This window comes from Gymnoscopelus microlampas (genome assembly GCF_963454915.1).
Source record: "Gymnoscopelus microlampas genome assembly, chromosome: 13".
In the NCBI taxonomy this organism is placed as follows: Eukaryota; Metazoa; Chordata; class Actinopteri; order Myctophiformes; family Myctophidae; genus Gymnoscopelus; species Gymnoscopelus microlampas.
The window spans coordinates 26429307-26450264 of record NC_139950.1 but is presented as its reverse complement, the minus strand read 5'-3'; the positions used below and the strand labels follow the sequence as shown (position 1 = coordinate 26450264).

At 42.5% G+C, this 20958-nt stretch overlaps 1 protein-coding gene across 1 annotated transcript in view; it reads right to left on the bottom strand.

The window, feature by feature from the left end:
- Nucleotides 1-20958, bottom strand: part of rims1a (regulating synaptic membrane exocytosis 1a) — a gene marked incomplete at both ends in the record, with an annotated part of 96933 nt that overhangs the window by 32635 nt on the left and 43340 nt on the right. The window contains 11 exon segments of the mRNA XM_084076786.1: nucleotides 1649-1802; nucleotides 1932-2103; nucleotides 2585-2715; nucleotides 2820-2935; nucleotides 3903-3949; nucleotides 8303-8426; nucleotides 8909-9008; nucleotides 9305-9418; nucleotides 10933-10973; nucleotides 17438-18198; nucleotides 18353-18609. Of these exon segments, the coding sequence (XP_083932912.1) occupies nucleotides 1649-1802; nucleotides 1932-2103; nucleotides 2585-2715; nucleotides 2820-2935; nucleotides 3903-3949; nucleotides 8303-8426; nucleotides 8909-9008; nucleotides 9305-9418; nucleotides 10933-10973; nucleotides 17438-18198; nucleotides 18353-18609 (2017 nt within the window).

Sequence of the window (20958 nt, the reverse complement as noted above, 5' to 3'; positions counted from 1 at the left end):
ATCATTAATATATCATGCAAAGGAAATTAAAAGGTAATCTGTTAGAATAATGGTTTGTATTTTCCATTCTTGTCTTACAGTCTCACTCTTTAAGTCAGACCCTCAAACATCATGTAAATACTGCAGACACACACAAAGAAAAATGGCAACGTCACAGTTATCGTTGTACAAAAAGAAAAACGACGGTGGTTAGCTGGTTGTTAAACCAAGCAAACGCCTCCCCAAATGACATGGAGTTGAGGTGTGTGTTGGAGACTTCTTCTTCTCCAAGTTCATTGTTCTACGGGTATGCGTGGCAGAACAATGCCTCATGGGAACACGGCTCCAAGGCATGGAGCCTGAACTACGACCTACTAGGCCGACAGTACCCATGATGATGAATGCCCTGCAACACACCAGTGTGTCCCACTTGTAACGTTATTTGTAGAGGCAGACTGACTAGTCATACAGGCCCACCCAGGTTTTTTTAAGGGAACATTGACTAAGAATCATGGTATACTTGAAAGTACTGCCGCCCATTTGCCAAAGAATGCTTTTATCAAAGTTATGTTATTGTTGGACTTTAATGCATTAGAAAGTTCTGATTAATTAGAAATTAGTCACTAAAGAAATGTAAAGCGAACTTCAAGTGTTAATGACATCTTAACAGCAGCAGACATGCGCAACAAGAATAGTGTTTATAGAAGTTGTTAAAAAACACATTATGTGTAAAAGTTATTTTAAAAGTTATTATATATCAAAAATAACTTGTTTAATTGAAAAAGTTACCCGGTGTGCCTTTATGTATTTAGGTGAGGTTTTAGATTTCCAATTAACAGGTTTATGCAGTATGATGTACACATACTGTACAGATAGACGAACTGAGCCTAATTCTCTCGATCCAATACATAGTACAGTGTACTGTGTAAACCAAAGGCCATCACAGTAGAACTGAACATAATTCAGTTTAAGTTTCATTGTTTGAAATAAATTAGTTAACATTTTCTCACATTTTGTTTTGTTTAAGTTTTGTTTTGTTTTAAGTCCAGGTAAACCATACAACCTTGGGAATGCCTGCTTATCTTTCCCACCCCAACCTGCCATCTACCACCACTACAAATAACTGAGACTGATGTGGGAACACTGTGTGTGCGCGATACCCTAACCCACCTTTACACACTACTGTTGAACCCTCATCAAACTCAGGGTCTGTTACACGCTGAGAACCTACACAACCATAGACACACAGTACACACATAATTATAGACACACACAGTACACACACATATGGAATACATACAGTATTCAGACAGCTTTTGTATCGACATCTACCTGTACACACACACAAACACACACACACCTGGACAAAGAAAAGACTATAATCTACATGTACGATCATACAGGGGATTGTTTCACACACACACACACACACACACACACACACACACACACACACACACACACACACACACACACACACACACACACACACACACACACACACACACACACACACACACACACACACACACACACACACACACACACACACACACAGACGTATAAGGAATACACAGACAGAAATGTTCACTCACATGTGATTCCATAAAATAATCAACCATTTACATAGCACACACAAACACATACAATGTGTACCCCCCAGACTTACGTTGTAGCTTCTTGCTGGGGGTCTCGGTGTGCGTGTGTCTGCGGGCCAGGAATGGGGATGGTCTGGGCAGGGGGATGGAGGACACGTCGTGTGTCTGCAGGGGGTACCAGTGGGGCTGGTCGTCTAACAGCGCCGTCTCCAACTCTATCAGGACCTGACATAAGACAAGCCACGCTAAGATTGTGAACGTGTGTGTGGGCGCATGCATACGATACACATGCTTGTTTGTGTGTGTGTGTGTGTGTGTGTGTGTGTGTGTGTGTGTGTGTGTTTTGTTGGTTACCTCTCCCATGAAGGTGCTGTCCTCCTCTGGTAGTCTGGACTGGTCCCAGACCGTCAGCTCCAGCATGTGGTTCCTGAAGTCCCTGCGGTGGATGTGTGGGTAGACGAAGGTTTGGTTCCACTTGGGTTCTCCCGTCTTCTTCACCGTTTTGGTTCTCCGCTTGCTCTTATCGCTGTGTGGGACACAGGCATGCATGCACGCATGAGTACAGAGACACACACACATGTATTGTTGCTCTGTATTGTTGATGCTTCTTGTTTTTCTTTTAGCCTTGTATTGCTTTACACAACAGTACTTTTTCGTTTCCTTACTCTTTACCTGTACCTAAGTAACCTTAACTGCTGTGCCGCCTCTGGGCGACTTTTCCCCCAAGGGATAATAAAAGGTATCTATCCACACACACACACAGTCCAGTTCCATAATAAATTGGCTCAGTTCATCAAGCCATTTAAATATCAAAGCAGTTCAGTTACTTCAATGAAAATAGTTCCAATTTGGAGTATCCCGGTTTTTCAACAAAGCACATCTACACAAGCTCACAACGCGTCGAGATATGGCGCGCACGCGCGTGCACACACACACACACACACACACACACACACACACACAAACACAGTATATATACAGTATATTTAGCAGTGTGTTTGCTGTACCTCCGGTCAGGAAGGAAGTACATTTTCACGTAGGGGTTTCTCGGCCGGCCGTCCATTCGAGGAGGAAGCTCCGTCCCCTGCATTACGTTGACGATCAGCTGGTGACCCACTTTATCATACCACAGCTTAACCTGGAGGGCAGAAACACACACACGCGTACTGTTGTACATTCTGTATATGAAAACAGATTAATGCAGACCCACCACAGTACGGTAGTACATACACATACACTCACAGAGAGTTGTCCAGGCATGAGTTGCGGTGCGTCTCGCAGCATTCCGGGACTGGACGGAGACAGGACAGATATGGACGGTCTTTCCATCTTCTGGGACTCAAAAGAACTGGAACCTGCTGCCAGAGCCACAGTACACACACGCACGCACGCACACACACACATGAGAAGTTCAAAGGAGTAGGCTAGCGAACACATAGATTTGTAATTCAAGACGAGTCAGTAAGATGTGCGGCTTGTTAGGTATGTGAGGTGTTGATCTTTGCTTCGTCAATTAAAGCATATCATTGTGTGCGTGCGTGCGTGCAGTCCAGTGTGTTAAAATGAATAGTTTCTGACTGGTTTTCAATCATTTGAATGATTGTTTACTTTTGTTTCACAAGTTAATGTATTGGGTCAGATTTTGATGATGTTAATTATTACTAGTATATATACATTCTTTGTTTGTACTTGATTGGGTTTTAGAATAGTGTTATTCTATTTTAGAAAAGCCTCCTGTGGACAGGTGTTGAAAACTAGCACTCGTGCCATATAAGCAATGCATCTGGTTGTGCATGTGATTGTGATGTCCATGTCAAATAAATAAACATAAAACATAACAAAAACAGAGCGAGAGCACAACTCATACGAAACTAGACAAAAGAATCACAGAGAAGTGAGAGAAGATGTGAAGAGAGAGATAAACACAGACAATGACACACAAAAAGAAAAAAGAAACGGACACACATACACACAAATAAACAGACTGACAAACAGAGATAAGGACGGACGGGCGGACGGGCGGACAGACATACACACACACACACACACACACACACACACACACACACACACACACACACACACACACACACAGACTAACCGACAGAGATTAACAGACAGAAATAAGGAGGGACAGAGACAGTCAGACAGACATTTTGACAGCAATAAGGACAGGGAGACAGACAGACAAAGAAACCAGACAAAAGTATAGACACAAAACAGAGAGAGACACATACTGTACGCCCACAAATAAACAGACAGACAACATTAACTACAGTAAATAAATCATAAAAAACAGAGAGGCAATTCAGAGGAGATACGTACTAGATTCTAGAGGGGGGTGGGATGTGTCTGGTATTCTTGGGATATCACTGGAAAGACAAACAGTAGAGACAACCTGTCAATAACTCTGATATCTGACTGGACCAAATCTGAGAAAGCGTACTGTTCCAGAGCATTAATTTCACTCTGAGATTGTAAAACATTTCATGTTAATTAACACAAATAACATAACTTAACTCTGAGTAGTGTAAACATTTACTTGTAAGGGTCAATTCTTACACTCTCAGAGTTAAATTAACACTGAAATCTAACTGCATATAAATGCACAGGCACGCATGCATTACAGATGTATTAGCTAGGGACCTCTACAGTTAGATAAAGGTTATTGCAATTGAAGGTTATTTTGACTTTCAGGTCAAAATATGGTTTAGGCTAAACGTCATGAGAAAGTACACAGCAAAATCATCAGTGTTCATTTATACATTTGTGACTCTGAGAGTGTACAAATCTAAATGGATCCTTGCAGGTCTATTTGGTTACACTTGTACACTCTCAGCTTTAAATTAACACTTGAGGATTTTACAGTGTAGAGAGATGATAGAGGAACTGAGCTGTTATGAATGCAGTGTTTTCCAGAGGTTGTGGTCCCTATGGTGGTCCAGCGCAGTTTTACACAGATCCATTACAAAACGCACTTGCCAAAACCGAACTCTCTTAAGCCTGATTCATACTTTGTCGTAAGACAGTGTCGCCTGTGCACGCCTATAAATGGCTATTTTCTGCGACTTTGTTGTTGTTGCACAGACGGCTGAGGTTCTCATTTATATTTTGTATCTCATGTGTCGTTGTTTGGCCCATAAAGTATTTGATTGAGGAACAGCTGAACGCCCAGTAGTGGTCACATCCAGTTCAATAAGTTGTTGTCTTGCCACCACCACTTTGAATAACCCATAAATCACTGGAAAACACTGGAATCCGTTGTTTCATAAGTTAAGTAGCTGTCAGCCATTCCTGCATGCCTCCCTGTCTAAGGTGTCAATGGTAAACCAACATGATCAAATGAATGGTAGGCAGCTTTTGAGCCCATTCCAAAAACAAAAAATAAATAATGAATAGAACGTTTTCACAAACATGGCCAATATACGTTCGTTTCCTCTTGGTAAAGAATGTTTTTTTCTCACCATTACCAACAATTTGAACCGCATGAAGCCTAGCATCCCTGTTTTGGCCATGTCATAATAGGCAAAGAGATTTGGTATAGAGGGAAAAGGGAAGGGACCAAGTATAGACCCATGGCAGACACCAGTCAAGAGAGTATGCAGGGTTTAAGTGGTTAAGAGGACAACTTTCTGCCACCACAGATTCTGTCTGTAAACATTTAGTGTTTCAATAAAGCAAAACACGGTACAGGTGGTTATTGACATATGTACATATTTCTTTATTTTCGTTGCTGTCCAGCAGAGACCAGCTAACTCAATTTTTCTGCTTTTGCATTTTTTTTCCATAAATCCGGGCCATTGAACACCCTTTACGTCTGTGTGTTGATTAAAAAAAAATTTAACCAATGAAAAGTATTAAAAAGCGCTTCTGAAAAAAAACAGCTAACTCCATTGGATCTTCAAACGTTCTGCTAAACCAGCTAATTTCACCAAAGGGGGGTGGAGTTAGCTGGTTTAGCTGACTCCAGGCTCCACCCCCTTTTGACCTAAAACCTCATTGTGAGCTTGGAGATCCATTCAGCTGTTCTTATCAATGATAAACAAAACCTCCTAACTCCACTTTTTTTTGTTCTTGTCATTTCCTGAAAAATGAACATTTTGGAGTTAGCTGGTTGCTGCCGGACAGCAGAGATATGTTACTTTTGTCATGACTGGACAATAAAAAGTGATTTGATCGAGGGTAACGAAATGGTAACTGTAATTAAGGCTTATGGTAATTCCTCTGGACTGTATATGTAAATGACAACAATGCTATATTGAAACACAAAACAAGTGAACACAGAATCTGAGGCAACAGTAAGTTACCTTCTAAACAAAGCTGGTAACGGTATGGTAAATAAAAACATAAAATCTACAAAGACGAAATGGAAGTAGGACTGCCACGTTTGTGAAAAGGTTTGTGTAAAACTAAATACTATTTGCTTAATGTACAGTAGCCCATCCTCCCAACTTCAGCTCTAGTGTGTTTGGAAAAGTATCACTGAATGCACCTTTAGATTTAAGACATCAAATACTGTAGGAATAACACTTGGCCTCTCTTTGGATACAGGAGTCATTCACAGCAATGAGAAAGGACACAATTAAATCCTGTGTTAAACCTTGTTATTTTAACACGGAGGGTGAACAAATTGAACCAATCGGAACCTATGGGTCCATAATGGATTTGGTTTCCTTAGTAGAACCAAACAGACCCTATAGGTCCATAATGGATTTGGTTTCATTAATAGAACCAAACGGACCCTACGAGTCCATAATGGATCTGGTTTCATTAATAAAACCAAACGGACCCCACCGGTCCATAATGGATTTGGTTTAATTTGTTCACACTCAGGTTTAAACACTCAAGATTTGACTGTGGATACATCTAAAACACAACAAAGAGTTAAAAAGCCTTTTGTTGATTTAGAAAAAGGGGATGCAAAATGACCATCTGTAGTAATTTTTCACAATTTGGCTTCCCATTCGCACGCGTCAGAAAGACACAAGTCCCATGTTGTCGTGAATGAGAATGGAGTGTGAAGTATGGGAGGATTAGGGATTCCTAATGCAATGGGCTGTTTATTTACTTACTGATATTTTCTATACACCCTTCGCAAGTGTTTGGAGAGAAATTAATACGTTCAACTTTCTTTTTTCCCCTCATGAAGGAGCACATTAGATTAGAATGATCATATATAATAAACAGATGCTTGAGTTAAATAATGCATATTTTTTTCATATGAAATCCTTTCTCATAATAAGGCGTTAAAGGGAAACTTTGCCAATATTTAATGTTAATCCTATCGTTCTATTTCGAGGAGGACATGTGAAAATGTGATATAACACTTCACAAAATGTTCTGTGTCGAGAGCTTGCCCTGGAAAATCGCTGCCAGCCTACATAAAATGATACGTTTCAATGGCCCCTTTTACACAGGCTGTTCAAGGCGAGAACGTTGCCCCATCATTCCGCCTCGCTGTTCTGTATAAAAAGTACGGACACAGAAAGGGGGGGGGGGGTCATTGTTGTGCCACTTTTGAGTCGACAGTGGAGGTATAGTCACATAGCTGAATCTACGTCTGTGTAAAAGGGACAGCCGGTACAGCGGGACAGAGGTGTGATATCTAAGGTCCACGCACCTTTCTGCAGTGAACCGCTCCTTTCGTCAGTTAAATTTCTCATCATTGTTATTTTCGCAACCCAACCCATTGTCATTAAAGACAGACAGTTATGAATTGGCCTAAATTATTTGGCCTAATCTAAATGAACAATACAAAAATCTTTTGAGACGTAATTTTGCTTAAGTAATTAAAGTAAGTAAGAATGGCTTATTTCGGTATCAGCCTAGAACAAAGTTGTCTTTCAATGCACTAGACCCCCGGGAGATTGATTGCTGAGTTGGAGCGCAAGCCGTGATACTCATACGCTGGGTTTAAGGTGCCCAGGATCGAACCCAGGACCTTGCGGTCCAAAGGCAAGTGCTCTGCCGACTGAGCTATCCGTATTGGTGTAATAAATGCTTAGGCTATCAAAGTAAATGTATAGTCTACCTGTACCCGGCAGCAAAAGCACACAGACACAGGCAGGTAAATGCACTTCTTTACAGCAGTGTGGCCCCCGTGACTGGCAGAATGAAGCCTTGGCCAGAACAAAACACCTGAACTTTGTTTGGCTAGAACCTCTTGGAGAACTCTGTTTTGGCAGGCAAGTTCTTAACGACATCATTTTGTTCTTATTACCTAGCCTGTCCAAAAAAGGTTCGGACATCGGTTGGACTTAACACTTTAACACTAGATGCTGACACTGTTGTATTCCATGTCACGCCTCTGATTCCAGGAACGCCGGACTATGTAAAAGTACACATGGACGAGGCTTCGCTTGGCTCAGTGTAAAAAAAAAAAGCCGGCAATAATGATGCATCTTCCTTATGCCACTATTGTGGGATATCTGTATAAAAGTGACAAATGTGTTTTATGTAGGCTGGCAGCGATCAAGTGCAAGCTCTCGTCCCTTACCCAAGACACAGTAGGGTTTACATTACATAGCGGCCACTCACACTATATCGCTTTCACTAAACTTCACTAAAAAGCAACACAAACTGCACATTGTTATATAATAGTCTACATAAGGGAGCTCTCATTTGAATATTGATTTAATCACAAAGGCCATATTGTTGTTGTTTTTTATCAAGATCTCCAGCCACAGGATGTGACAGCGCAGTATGCTAATCTTGTCTTGACTTACCCAATAGGTCTAGACACCACCAGTTCTACTTGAGGCTCTGACTGGGACTCCAGAATGATGTTGTAAACTTCTTTCATGGTTGCCCCTGGTAACAGTTTTCCGTTCCATTGTAAAACTTCGTCCCCTGAAAGAACATTTTCACTGATGAGCCATTAGTCTGTGTGAGTGTGTGTTTACGATTGAATGCGTGCGCGTGTGTGTGTGTGTGTGTGTGTGTGTGTGTGTGTGTGTGTGTGTGTGTGTGTGTGTGTGTGTGTGTGTGTGTGTGTGTGTGTGTGTGTGTGTGTGTGTGTACATTTACTGTACTTGAGTACAATTTCAAGGTACCTTTACTATACTTGAGTATTTCCATTTCCTGATACGTCTACCCCACTACATCTCTGAAACAAATGTACTTTTCACACCAAACTACAGTTACAAATTACTTTAATTAATTATCTAAATTGTTATTACACAACATACATTAACCAATTAAGTGTGTGCGTGTGCGTATGTGTGTATGTGTGTGTGTGTGTGTGTGTGTGTGTGTGTGTGTGTGTGTGTGTGTGTGTGTGTGTGTGTGTGTGTGTGTGTGTGCGTGTGTGTGTGCGCACGTGCGTAGCCTACCTGCCCGTAGATGCCCCACCACATCAGCCAGGCTTCCTTTCTTGACTTTGGTGATGAAGGCCCCCAATCTGCCTGTCTCTGTTACCCTGCCACCAACCACCTAAGAGGCAGAGAGATGCCGGTTAATAGATGTGTTGATACATAAAACATTTATGAATATATTTAAAAAGCCTGCACTTCCTGATTAGTCGATTAATCAAAAAAGCGATCGATAGAATAATCCGCAAGGAAATAATCGATAGTTGCTGTCCTAGTCAGATCTGTGTATCAGTTGTACTATAACCACTCAGTGTTTGTTTTTTTGTGTGAGGACTGTCTGGTATTATTCTGTCTCTGTCTATACTCACTATAACAACACAGATAAATAAATGTGTGCGTGTCCCAGGGTGCTCTGACCTTTAACCCCAGGAGTGCCCCGGCCTCTTTGGGCATGTTGGCGCTCCTCTTGCTGAGGGTGATGTGTCCAATCAGATGGTCCCCCTCTTTGGATGGCTGCCAGGTCACAGGATGCTGCGGCCGAAAGGAACACACACAGCAGTCAAGAAAACACAAATCCAGCAGTACCGATGCACAATACACACAAACAGTGTATATGCGACTGTTGAACAAGGCCTGACCTGTGTGTGGACTACCATTCTATGTGAACCTGACAATGCGTTGATACTCTCTTGTACATACCTTGTCTAATCTCATGTACATACATACCTCCTACTAATGTGTATCTACCTAAGTGTTAACCACCTTGCACCTTATGTCTAACCTCATGTACATACTGTACCTGATGAGTTATGCTGTGTGTGTATATATATGTAGATATCTTTGACTTTTGCCTCTCCTTTTGTCTTTACTGTTCGATTTTTTCCTGCTTGCTCTCCTTGTCCCCCCCTCTTCTTTTCTCTTTCTGAAAACAACAACAATGATGGCGCTTGCACAATGTATTTCACACACTTCTTTACACCTGTAAACATGTGATGTGGCAATTAACTCTTTTAACTGCCAGAGTAAAAGTGTAATAGTGTCACCCCAGTGCCAGCGAAAACGTTTTTACCTACCTTTGAAAAATCATGGAATATTTTCCGTGAACGCTGTCCGCACGGAGATCGCCTCATTACACGCACGCGCATCTTTTATCCACGCGCAGTAATCCATTGCACAGCTGTGGCCAGTTCAATGTGCCTTGTTTTGGCCATAACGCAAGAGGAACGGAGATATAGGCATTTTCCCATAGGAAATAAACAGGAAGTAAACAAGCTGTTTTTTTTTTACTTCTGGGTCAATTCCGGGTCTGACGTCATCTGGCAGTGAAAGCATCATTCATAAGGTAGCCAACAGCTGCGCTAGTGAGAAACGCTAAAATCTAATTATTATGTAGATTTACTTGGTAAAAGCTGTACTCACGCTAACCCCAAAAAGTTCTGGAAGACCATAAATTCCACCAGAAAGCAAAATTCCAGTGCCCTCCCCACTCATCTTAGTCTCGGAAATTATGTTTTAACTGATGAAAAAGAAATATGCACAGCTTTTAATAACCATTTTGCTGCTGCGGGCCACCTCTTTGACAATTTGCACATAAGCAATGCTGCTGCTACTGCTAGCGAAGAACTATCTTTTAGAGACTGCCTTTTCTTTTACATGATATTTATCGCAATATCAACCAGAACGCTCGCCTGAAAACACACTCATTTTGGCAGAACACTCGCCCCCAGCGGCGGACTTTGGTAGCCAGAAATACGTGGGTCCGATGGTTCCGAGGTTCCCATATATGGAGATCTCTGTATTTGTCCGGCTGTGCCCCTTTTATGCCCACACATGGAGATATCCCTGATGTCATCAATATAACGTCATACTACTGACGTCACAGACTCGCCTCCAAGTACTATGATAATCAGTGCGGCACTATACTCTGACAAAGGGAACTTTGACAATGGGTTCAACAGGTATTGCATAACTGGAGGGACATGCATTCCCAGTGTGGTTAATGCAGAAGAGCTGAAATTGGCGTTAATACCCACCCAGTGACTTACATGCCATACAGTGGGGTCATGAGGGTAACACTCCCAGTCACCTGTAAGACAAAAGGAAGACTTTGCTAGAAGCAGATGACATATGCAGAAAAATGTACACACATACAGTATATCATTACAGTCCATACAGCCACATACTGTACATACATTCCCATTGCTTATAAACACTCACCTATTTAATCATCCAGCCATTCAGTAGTCCCTCTCTCGCACAGGAACGCATACGTACATGCATGCGCGCGCACGCACGCACGCACGCACGCACACACACACACACACACACACACACACACACACACACACACACACACACACACACACACACACACACACACACACACACACACACACACACACACACACACACACACACACACACACACACACACACACACACACACACACACACACACACACACACACACACACACACAGCAGTATACACTGTGCATTCCAGCCATACTCCTACCATACACAGCTCGGGCCAGATGTGGGGCCTATTCATCATGTATTTGTTTAGCAGTGGCCAGGGTTACGTTTATTGAACACTCAGAGACAGGACAGAGTTATAAATATGATTATATCACTGTTACAGCAGCAGCCGCAGACATGAGACCTAGCATCTATTTTTGTAACGCGCTGTTGAACACAATAATTCCCAGTTAAACATTTGTTTGCAATAGGAGGATTAAAAATAGATTTCCTAGTTATCCTGAGGTAATTACTAGAACCCGACCAATACTGGAGTTTTGGGCCAATGCCAACACGGATATTAGGGAGAAAGAAAATCCGATCAACATATTGTGCGTGTGCGTGTGTGTGTGTGTGTGTGTGTGTGTCTATTTGGATCTATTCACGTCTTTACAGTACATTGACTTTGTATGTAAGTGTGGGAAAGAGAACATTTTGCTTCACGTCTGGAGTGTACACAGCTTTAAAGCAGAAAATGGGGCTGAACATTTAAACCTTTTAAGTGATTATTTATTAGTGGCAGAATGAAGGGGAGGGGGGGGTTATATTGTATAATTACTTAAGAAGGTGCTAGAGAAAGGGGTCACCAAAATCTGTAGAGTTCGTCCTGCAGTCTGCAAGTCAGCAAGTTTCATTATTTTTGCAAGTGGAAACTTTGGCCTTAAGGACGAAGGGTCATAGGGTCACTGAAATCAGCAGTGTTCATCCTAGGGGAAGCTAGTTTTATGGCAATCAACTGAATCAAGTCAGTAATTTCAAAGATACCTTGTTTGGGAATAAAGTAGTGTTAGTTGGCTAGATGGACAAACATTGGCACCTGTAAGCCAAAAATACGCACACAAAACCTGTAGCAGACGACCCAAAAGCACAGTAAATCTGCTGTTATTGGTCGACAGTCGGTCTATTGGAAGGACCGCTTTAGAGCCTTGCCATTGGGGATTAACATTTAACCCATTAAATTCATTTTAGAGCTATATATATATATATATATATATATATATATATATATATATATATATATATATATATATATGGCAACATACGTTTTTCAGAAAACTCTTAGGATTTAGAACAGTGGTTCTCAAAAATAGCAGATGTACAAGCTCACAGCGCGTCACTTCAAGCCGTGCTGCGAGCTTGTACATCAGCTATTTTTTAACCTTTTTGAAAAATCTTGAAAGTGAATATTGAATCATTTAGAGTTATTTTTTTAGACAAATCTCCTCTTCAGGGGGGTCCCTGGCACAAAACATTTTCAGATTTGTAGAATCAGCCTCGGGTCTTAATGGGTTAAAGGGATAGTTCACCCCCAAAATTACTTTTTTCCTATCGATTAGTCACCCCATGGAGACTTGAATTCATGTTTTTTTCCCCCTTTTTTTTCGCATTCCTATGCCAATAATTTGATGACCGGCAGCGGTTCCGGTAGGAGACGCAAAGAGTCTCCTTTGTGTCTCCTACTGGAACCGCTGCCTACCGGTCCACTGGTCATCAAATTATTGGTCTCCATGGGGTGACTAATCGAAAGAACAAAAAACACAGAAACAACAATACGGTAACAAAATAAGAGCACAGTGTATGATTTTGAAATAAAAATGTTTCTTCACTTGGGCTGAGAGCTGCTGAACCATCCCTATGAGACCATTACACCATGGTGCTAAACGGAGGCTAAAGACTACTGGTGGTAACCCAGAGGGCTCTGAAGGTCTGAGGCTGATCACTGGTGACAACATATAGTCAGTGGTGTAAAGTAACTAAGTACATTTACTCAAGTGCTGTACTTAAGTACAATTTTGAGGCATTTTTACTTTACAGGAGTATTTCCAATTTTCCATACTTTTACTTCTACTCCACTACATCTCAGAGGCAAATGTTGTACTTTTACTCCACTACAAATATTTGAAAAGTTTAGTTACTTGGTAGATTTTGATTATTATTATTAAAAAAAATACATTACCCACTTCAGCCCTAGATACATTTCGGCCATTTGAAAATAGCCGATCTACAAGCTCACAATGCGTCACATTGTGAGCTTGTAGATCTGCTATTTTCTAAAGATTTTTATACACTTGAAAACTTGTGAAATGGGATTTTTTTTCATGATGAGTAGGCTACTTACTACTTTTGGTACTTTAAGTACATTTTGATACCAATACTTTTGCACTTTTAAGCAAGTACATTTTGAATTACGGACTTTTACTTGTAACAGATTATTTCTACATTGCAGCATTGATACTTTTACTTAAGAAAAACATTTGAGTAGTATTTCCACCACTGCCTATAGTGACATTATGTAATCTTACAAACAATGCTATGACAATGGACATTCCAGTTCTCACCAATCACTGTAGACCCTTATACTGTAGAGAGTGTGTGTGTGTGTGTGTGTGTGTGTGTGTGTGTGTGTGTGTGTGTGTGTGTGTGTGTGTGTGTGTGTGTGTGAGTGGATATACTGTGTTTTGTGTGTTCTGTATGCGTTTGTGTGTGCTGTACATTCACTTGTGCATGTGTGTCTGTCTGCTCAAGAGACTGTGGCCTAAACTGGAACCGTGTGTGTGTGTGTGTGTGTGTGTGTGTGTGTGTGTGTGTGTGTGTGTGTGTGTGTGTGTGTGTGTGTGTGCGCAGGCGTGTTCATGCATATGCTCATATGTGCCTTTCTGTGAGCTCCCACACGCACGTGCATGCCTAGTACACGCCTGCATGCTCCTGAGCAGTGCTGGAAAGTAACTAAGTACATTTACTCAAGTAGGCTACTGTACAGTTTTTGAAAGAGTGAAACAGTTTTGAGGTACTTTTACTTTACTTGAGCATTTCCATTCTTTGATACTTTATACGTTTACTCCACTACAATTATTTGACAGCTTTAGTTACTATTCAATTTGTAGATTTAGATTGTTATTACAAAAACATACAAAAAAGCTCACAATGCATTGTGAGCTTACAGATCAGTTCTTTTTTTGTGACACATTTTTACAATTTGGTTTTGATAGCTATACTGTTTGTACTTTTACTCAAGTAATTTTGTTTTTAATTTTTACTCAAGAGTATTTCTAATATATGGCATCTCATTTACTTAACCACTTAAACCCCAGCATCAGTATTGTGGGGAAAGCTTTCGTTGAAAATAGCAGATCGACAAGTTCTGCGACGTGTTGTGAGCTTATCGATCTGCTATTTTCAGCGAAAGCTTTCCCCACAATAACGAAAAAATTCAAAAGACACTAGGCATAGAGCCCTGAGGGACTCCGCTCAACCATATGGGGTTTTAAGATGTTAAGTAAAAAAGAAAAAAATAATCTGAGAACTTCTTCCACTCCCCGAGTATGATTTACATGCCTGGACGCTTCCTCCACTGCCAACAAGCACATCTCGGCTCTGACACAGGCTCAGCCTCAAGCTAAAAAAGGAATAAGCCCACCGATCTGTTTAGAACCTCGTCCCGACAGAGCACTCTCGTCTTAAGACCTTCCACTTGATCGATCGTCACCTGGCCTGGTTCCCGTCCACACAGTGGTGCGTGCGTGCACACACACACACACACACACACACACACACACACACAGGCACTTCAACTAAGAACAAACCGCACTAAATCAAAGTGGGCTTATGTTAAAAAGTGTTGCGTCATATAACAGTAGCTGTGCAGGGCTTTAGGCCTAATTTATTGTGACGAGTGCAGATCTGTTCTTTTTTTGCAAAGTAACACCCTCACGCGATGGGAGTATAAATGTGGCTTTACAGTTAGACATAGCTTACAGAGTTAAATGCTGGGAGCATCGTTAATTGGAAATATGTGCACTGTAAAAAGGCAAAGTGAATGTATGTGCTGTTGTGTTGTAGGTTGAAAAATAATGATGGTTGCCTATACATGTTATTTTGCAGAGCATATCCTCCTTAGTGGACATTAGTAGCAAAGATGCTGACATAATTATAATGTTATCATTACATAACAGAGGTGCGTAACGTACTGTAAGTAGAGGGGGCAGAACACAGATTTCTTCAACACAGCACAGTAGCTTTTCTTTCTAATTTTGTATTCTCCAGCATCACAGCTATGAGCTAGCACTGTGCTCTGTGTCATGCTTGGACAAGATTGGAGTGTTAACAGCGGGTTCTCCTCTGGCTCGGGGGATATAAAAAGGGCTTCATAAGGTCAAACAGGGTCAACAGTAGTGTCAACTAGTGTCACACACTCACACTCACACACAGGCTGGGATGTTCCTCCCCAGGGCCAGACTGAAACCAATGACACAGACACACTCACACATGTGCACTGTAGATGCGCAAGCACATGCACTCTCAGACACACATACTGTACATACATGCATCATACACACACACACACACACACACACACACACACACACACACACACACACACACACACACACACACACACACACACACACACACACACACACACACACACACACACACACACACACACACACACACACAAGCATGAAAACATTACATACAGTTCGTGACAACTATACAAAACTAAACAATTACATCCAGTCGTCAAGCTAGACTATTGCAGCAGCCATTCATGAAAATACAACTGAGCTAAAGAACTACCGCACACAGAATACAAATTACATATTTTGGTAGTCAATGATACAAAACAAATACTGTTCTGCTAACACGTACAACAGATGTGACCATTTTTTGCCAAATGACACAAGAATAAATATACAAATAGAGTAGAGGAAAGAATGATCATATAGAGAAGAGAAAAGAGAAGAGAAGAAGCTTCACTCCTTCCTACAGGACAGATGGTTGTAGCCAGCCTTACCTCTCCCAGCAAACACAGCATTTTGAGGCAGAGAGATGCTCTCAAGATCCTCAGTGTGAGAAGACAGCAGACTGACACTAAACAGCACTCTAGTCTACTCTACGAACATCACCCTCCCTGCCAGAGAGCTCCACGGAGGGAGTGCACACACACACACACTAGGTGTGTTACGATTGTTACATAATCTGTCACGTTATTACATTTTACTTGACTATTTTTTAGCATGGAATTATGGCGATTATGCAAAACAATTGCGATTATCTCAAAAAATTGCGATTAGACGATCATGTAATAATTGTGATAGGCACACACACACACACAGTAAAATCCTGAGTGTTAATTTAACTCAGAGTGTAAAATACAAGTTCATTTGTTTACATTTGTATATGCTCAGAGTTTCAAATGAATAAATTAACACTGGATATTTACTGTGCAGACACAGATATAAACACACATATGCATAACACACAGACACACAGACACAGACACACACAAGGCATTCAAGATACTCCTGAATATCTGCAGACCTGCTACATACAAAATCATGGTCTCTGAGACTTGAGACACACTAGGGCAAACCTCAACATAATGCGCACGCACACACACACATGCACACACGCACACACACACACGCGCACACACACACACGATACAATACACACTAGCTTTGAATTGTGTTTCTATTATTTTCAGTGTGTTTATCATCTTGACTTATACCAATAACGAGAAAAAAAAAAAAAAGAATGTCTGAAAAGGAATGATTGGATCCGTCAGCAAACTCTACATTTTACATTGAGTTTGCATCTGATGTATGATTGCTACAGTATATGTATTCTTGTTATTTGAAGCCTGACTATGTACAGTATACTGTAGCTCAAACCAAATGCCAACTCAAGTTCCCAGTCCTACACGTACATGAGTACACAAAAGTACACATGCTGAATAACCTCACTTTAACTGTGTAAATTAACTGATATCCATTGGTTCTGAGATACCACTGTTCATTCAAACTGTAACGAAATAAAAAAGTAAATGAAAAGGTAACCTAAAGTGTGCATGCATAAATTAATGCATTTTCAGCACCCTCTGGTGGACAATTTGCAGACAGAGTGGCAAACAGACAGTGCATAAAGGCAGACAAGAGGCAATCAATCAATCAGACTCATTACAACAGTTTTGCATCTCTTCACAGCTCAACCATTAAAACCCTCATTAAGTGAGGATCAGACCGGCTCTCACCTCTCTCGCTGACACTCTCGATCTCAGCGTCCTCACAGCTGCTGTACTCTGGCGTGGTTCCTCCTTCCTCCTCCGAGCTGCTGACACTCGTCTGCCTCTTGCCTCCGCCCGTGCCCATCCCCCGTTTCGTCTTGTAGGGTCGTGGCGGGGGCGGCCGCAAAGACTCCGACTGGTCCGAGCTCAGCGAGTCATTTCGCAGCATGCTCTCCGACTTCTCCCGTTTGGTCCGTCTCATCTGAGGTTGGGCCTGGCCAGGACTAGAGCCCGGCCCTGAACCGGGGGGCTCTCGGAGTTCAGGGGGTTGCTGTTGTAGTGAGGGGGCGTGTTCATGCAGCCCGCTAACCCCGCCCACCGTCCTCTGTCCGGGCCTGCTGCCGTTGGCTCCCGGCCGCACCGCTGGGCCCGAGACCCCGCCTCCCACCTCCCCCTCTCCCGCCACTCCCACCCCTCTGCCCTGGGGATGCATGGGGTGCCCTCCCCGACCCCCAGGGAGCACCACCCCTGCTTGCGGCGGCTGACATGGGTATTGGCGAGGCGGATGGTGTCCGCTGGGGTCCATCATGTGGTGGTAGGCCCCCTCTTCTGTCTGTCCCCCAACCGGGTCGTGCTCCAGCGAGCGTACCTTGGTCAGCCGCCGGCCCTCCCTGCGCTCCCTGGAGTCTCCTCCTCGCAGGTCCCGGTCCATCGACACCTGGGTCTGCAGCCTGGGCTGTCCCGGACGACGCTCCCCACGTCCAGCTCCTCCTCCCCTACCATTTCTCCTAGAGAAAGCCAGAGCAACAAAGAGAGAGAGGAAGAGTACTGTACATAAAACATGATATTCTCCTACAGATGCCTTTTCATTGTCTCACAGTAATCCATTGTCCCCTAGCCAAGAAAGAAGCAGTTCACTTCCAGGACAGAAAGTTGGCTTACGTGTCTCGAGGCGGCTCGCTGCGTGAACGGGGGTCGATACCAGCCGTGGTCCCTGGGGTCCTGGGCCTGTTGGGGTCCAAAGGAGCCGTCGTGGAGCCCAGGGGAGCCTGGGAGCGGGACCGGAGCTTCTTGTCACCGGGGGTCAGAGAGATGGAGGGATCGCTGATGGCGGTCTTCTCGACCGGACCGGAGAACCACTCACCTGGCTTGGTCAAAATCTCCTGCTGCTTCCGGCAGTTATTACACACCCATATCACCTGGAGGGAAAAAGGATATAAGTTATATGGATCATTTATTAGTACATACTACCTACTACCTCAAACATCTGCAGGAACTAACCGTGATACTGCTGGTTTTCCATCATACCAGAAAAAGCACGCAAAGTGCGTCTATTTCTAATAAAATAAAGGTTCATGTGATCCGACGGCTCGGGCCCGTAGGCGGCCGCCTACGCTCCGCCACTGAAGTGAATTGCATTCACCTGGTGATCTTGTAATTGTAACTGTCTAATCAGGGATTATTTCATAGAATGTCATTTTTTTAAAATACAAATAAAAATAAAAGATGGCACCAAAGAGACGAAAGCCAGGTCAATGTCCCCAGCACGGCCTGTACCAATGTGTGGGACTGGGACACATCACATGTGATTGTCCCGCTCCACAGCCCTTATGCCATGGTTCTCCATGGTTCTGAGACTAGGGGCTGATGTAACGGAAGTAAAGGAATATTGTTTAAGTACCGAATACGTTCAGGGTGTGCTCACAGCACTTTTATTTTACCTCTTAAGATACAACCGTCGTTGAATACGACTTTAACCAATCTTATGTTGATATAACCGGCACATCTGCAGTGGTTGGAGGTCAATAGTTATTTGAAGCAGTTGTACAGAATAGATGCACCGACATCTTTATTGTAGTTCAGACATTGTGCGGGAGAAAGAGACAGACTTAAATGTAGTTTTAAAGTGACCTTATGCAACTTTGTGTTAGGTATTTATTTATTTGAATCAGGGTAAGTATATTAAGAAATAAGTTTCAGATGTTTTAGCATACAGTAATTCCAAGAATTTTCTTTATGAATGAGGACACAGATTAGTAGCTTCACTGTTTTCCAGCGGCAGAATCCATCTCAACTGATGTCTAACATTTGTCAACCAACTGAACACAGACTTCCAACAAATGGCAGCCGTCTGAAGTCGAAAAAGGAAGGGGGCGGCATTCTTCCTGGAGAGCATCTTCACTGCCAATGAGCTCATCCAGAAAAAAGGCTTTTAAGATAAACATGGCATATACACGTAGAACAATGAATGTAATACATTACAGGCTTCCTTTGGCTTCAAACAGAACGCAAAGCCAAATGATAAAGATACTCAATTGCCATCATAAAAAGATGCCTCTATTGCTTCCCCCAATCATCTCTCCATTTCCACATAAACCAGTAAAGTAGCAGCATATTATACACACAGACGTAATGTAGTCATAACCAGGCCTATATTAACACCTGAAACATCAGATGGAATTAGACAGGACGGGAGGGAGGGAAGAAGCAAAGGATGGTGAAGGGATGAAGGAGAGGAGAGACGGTGAGCCACCAGGGTTCTCATTAGGGCTGAATGCTCCCTGGTGAGCCACCCCTCTGAATCATTCCTTCTCCACTCTTTTTCTCCCGACTTCCATGTTCTCCCACCCTCGCATGCCAGTCCTTTATGGCTGCCATCCTTTGTCATCCTCCCCATTCTACCTCTCTTCGACCCATCACTTGCTCACTTCTTCCCTCCCTCATTTCGCTGTCCCTAAACCCATGTCCCGCTTCACCCCCACCTCCCATTACCCCCCCCCCCCCCCCCCTCCCTAGAAACCTTTTTTTGATGAGCCTACAAAAGCCGAGGAGAGAGGAGCTTCACACCAACGCAGCTATATTTATCCACCAAACACCCCAGCACCACTCACACAGCAGATAAGGGACACATGAAAACAGCCTCCAGTCTGTGGTTCTCTACAGTCAAACCAAAGCAGTCAACTGCTACATCACTGGCTGCTCTACTTATCTGGACTATTGTCACAGGTGTGTCAATATTAGCAATTTTGTGAATAACCCGGAAAATGTGCCTGTTTGTGGAGGCCTATTCATAACTCCTCATGTAATGTTGCAATACAAATATGACTCATTTTATTTTTACTTAATGTTTTATTTTATTCAATTATGTTTAGATACAGCAGGGGGAAACAGAAAAGCAGGGCTGCATTGTGAACGATAAAGAAAATGTATTGCTTCTTGCTTATTCAGATAATTGAAAAAGTAGAATTAATTCATTAAGACAATTATCGATAGTTGCAGCAAACGTTTGTGAAAATGAATGAATTAATGAATACATGCCCTTTTCTTCAAGTTCAAACGTTCAAAAAATAAAACGACTGCATTACATGCAAAAACTTTTTTTTGCCACCAAGAGGAGTCATCCCTACTGTAGGTTAAGGTCCCATGATGTTACATAGTACAAACACCCCTATTAGGGACAGGCAGGGGGTTTTAATATGGAGGGAATATAGATTAGACGGGCTGGCTCTGTGCAGGGCTGGCTCTGTGCACAGCCATTTCCTACAGTC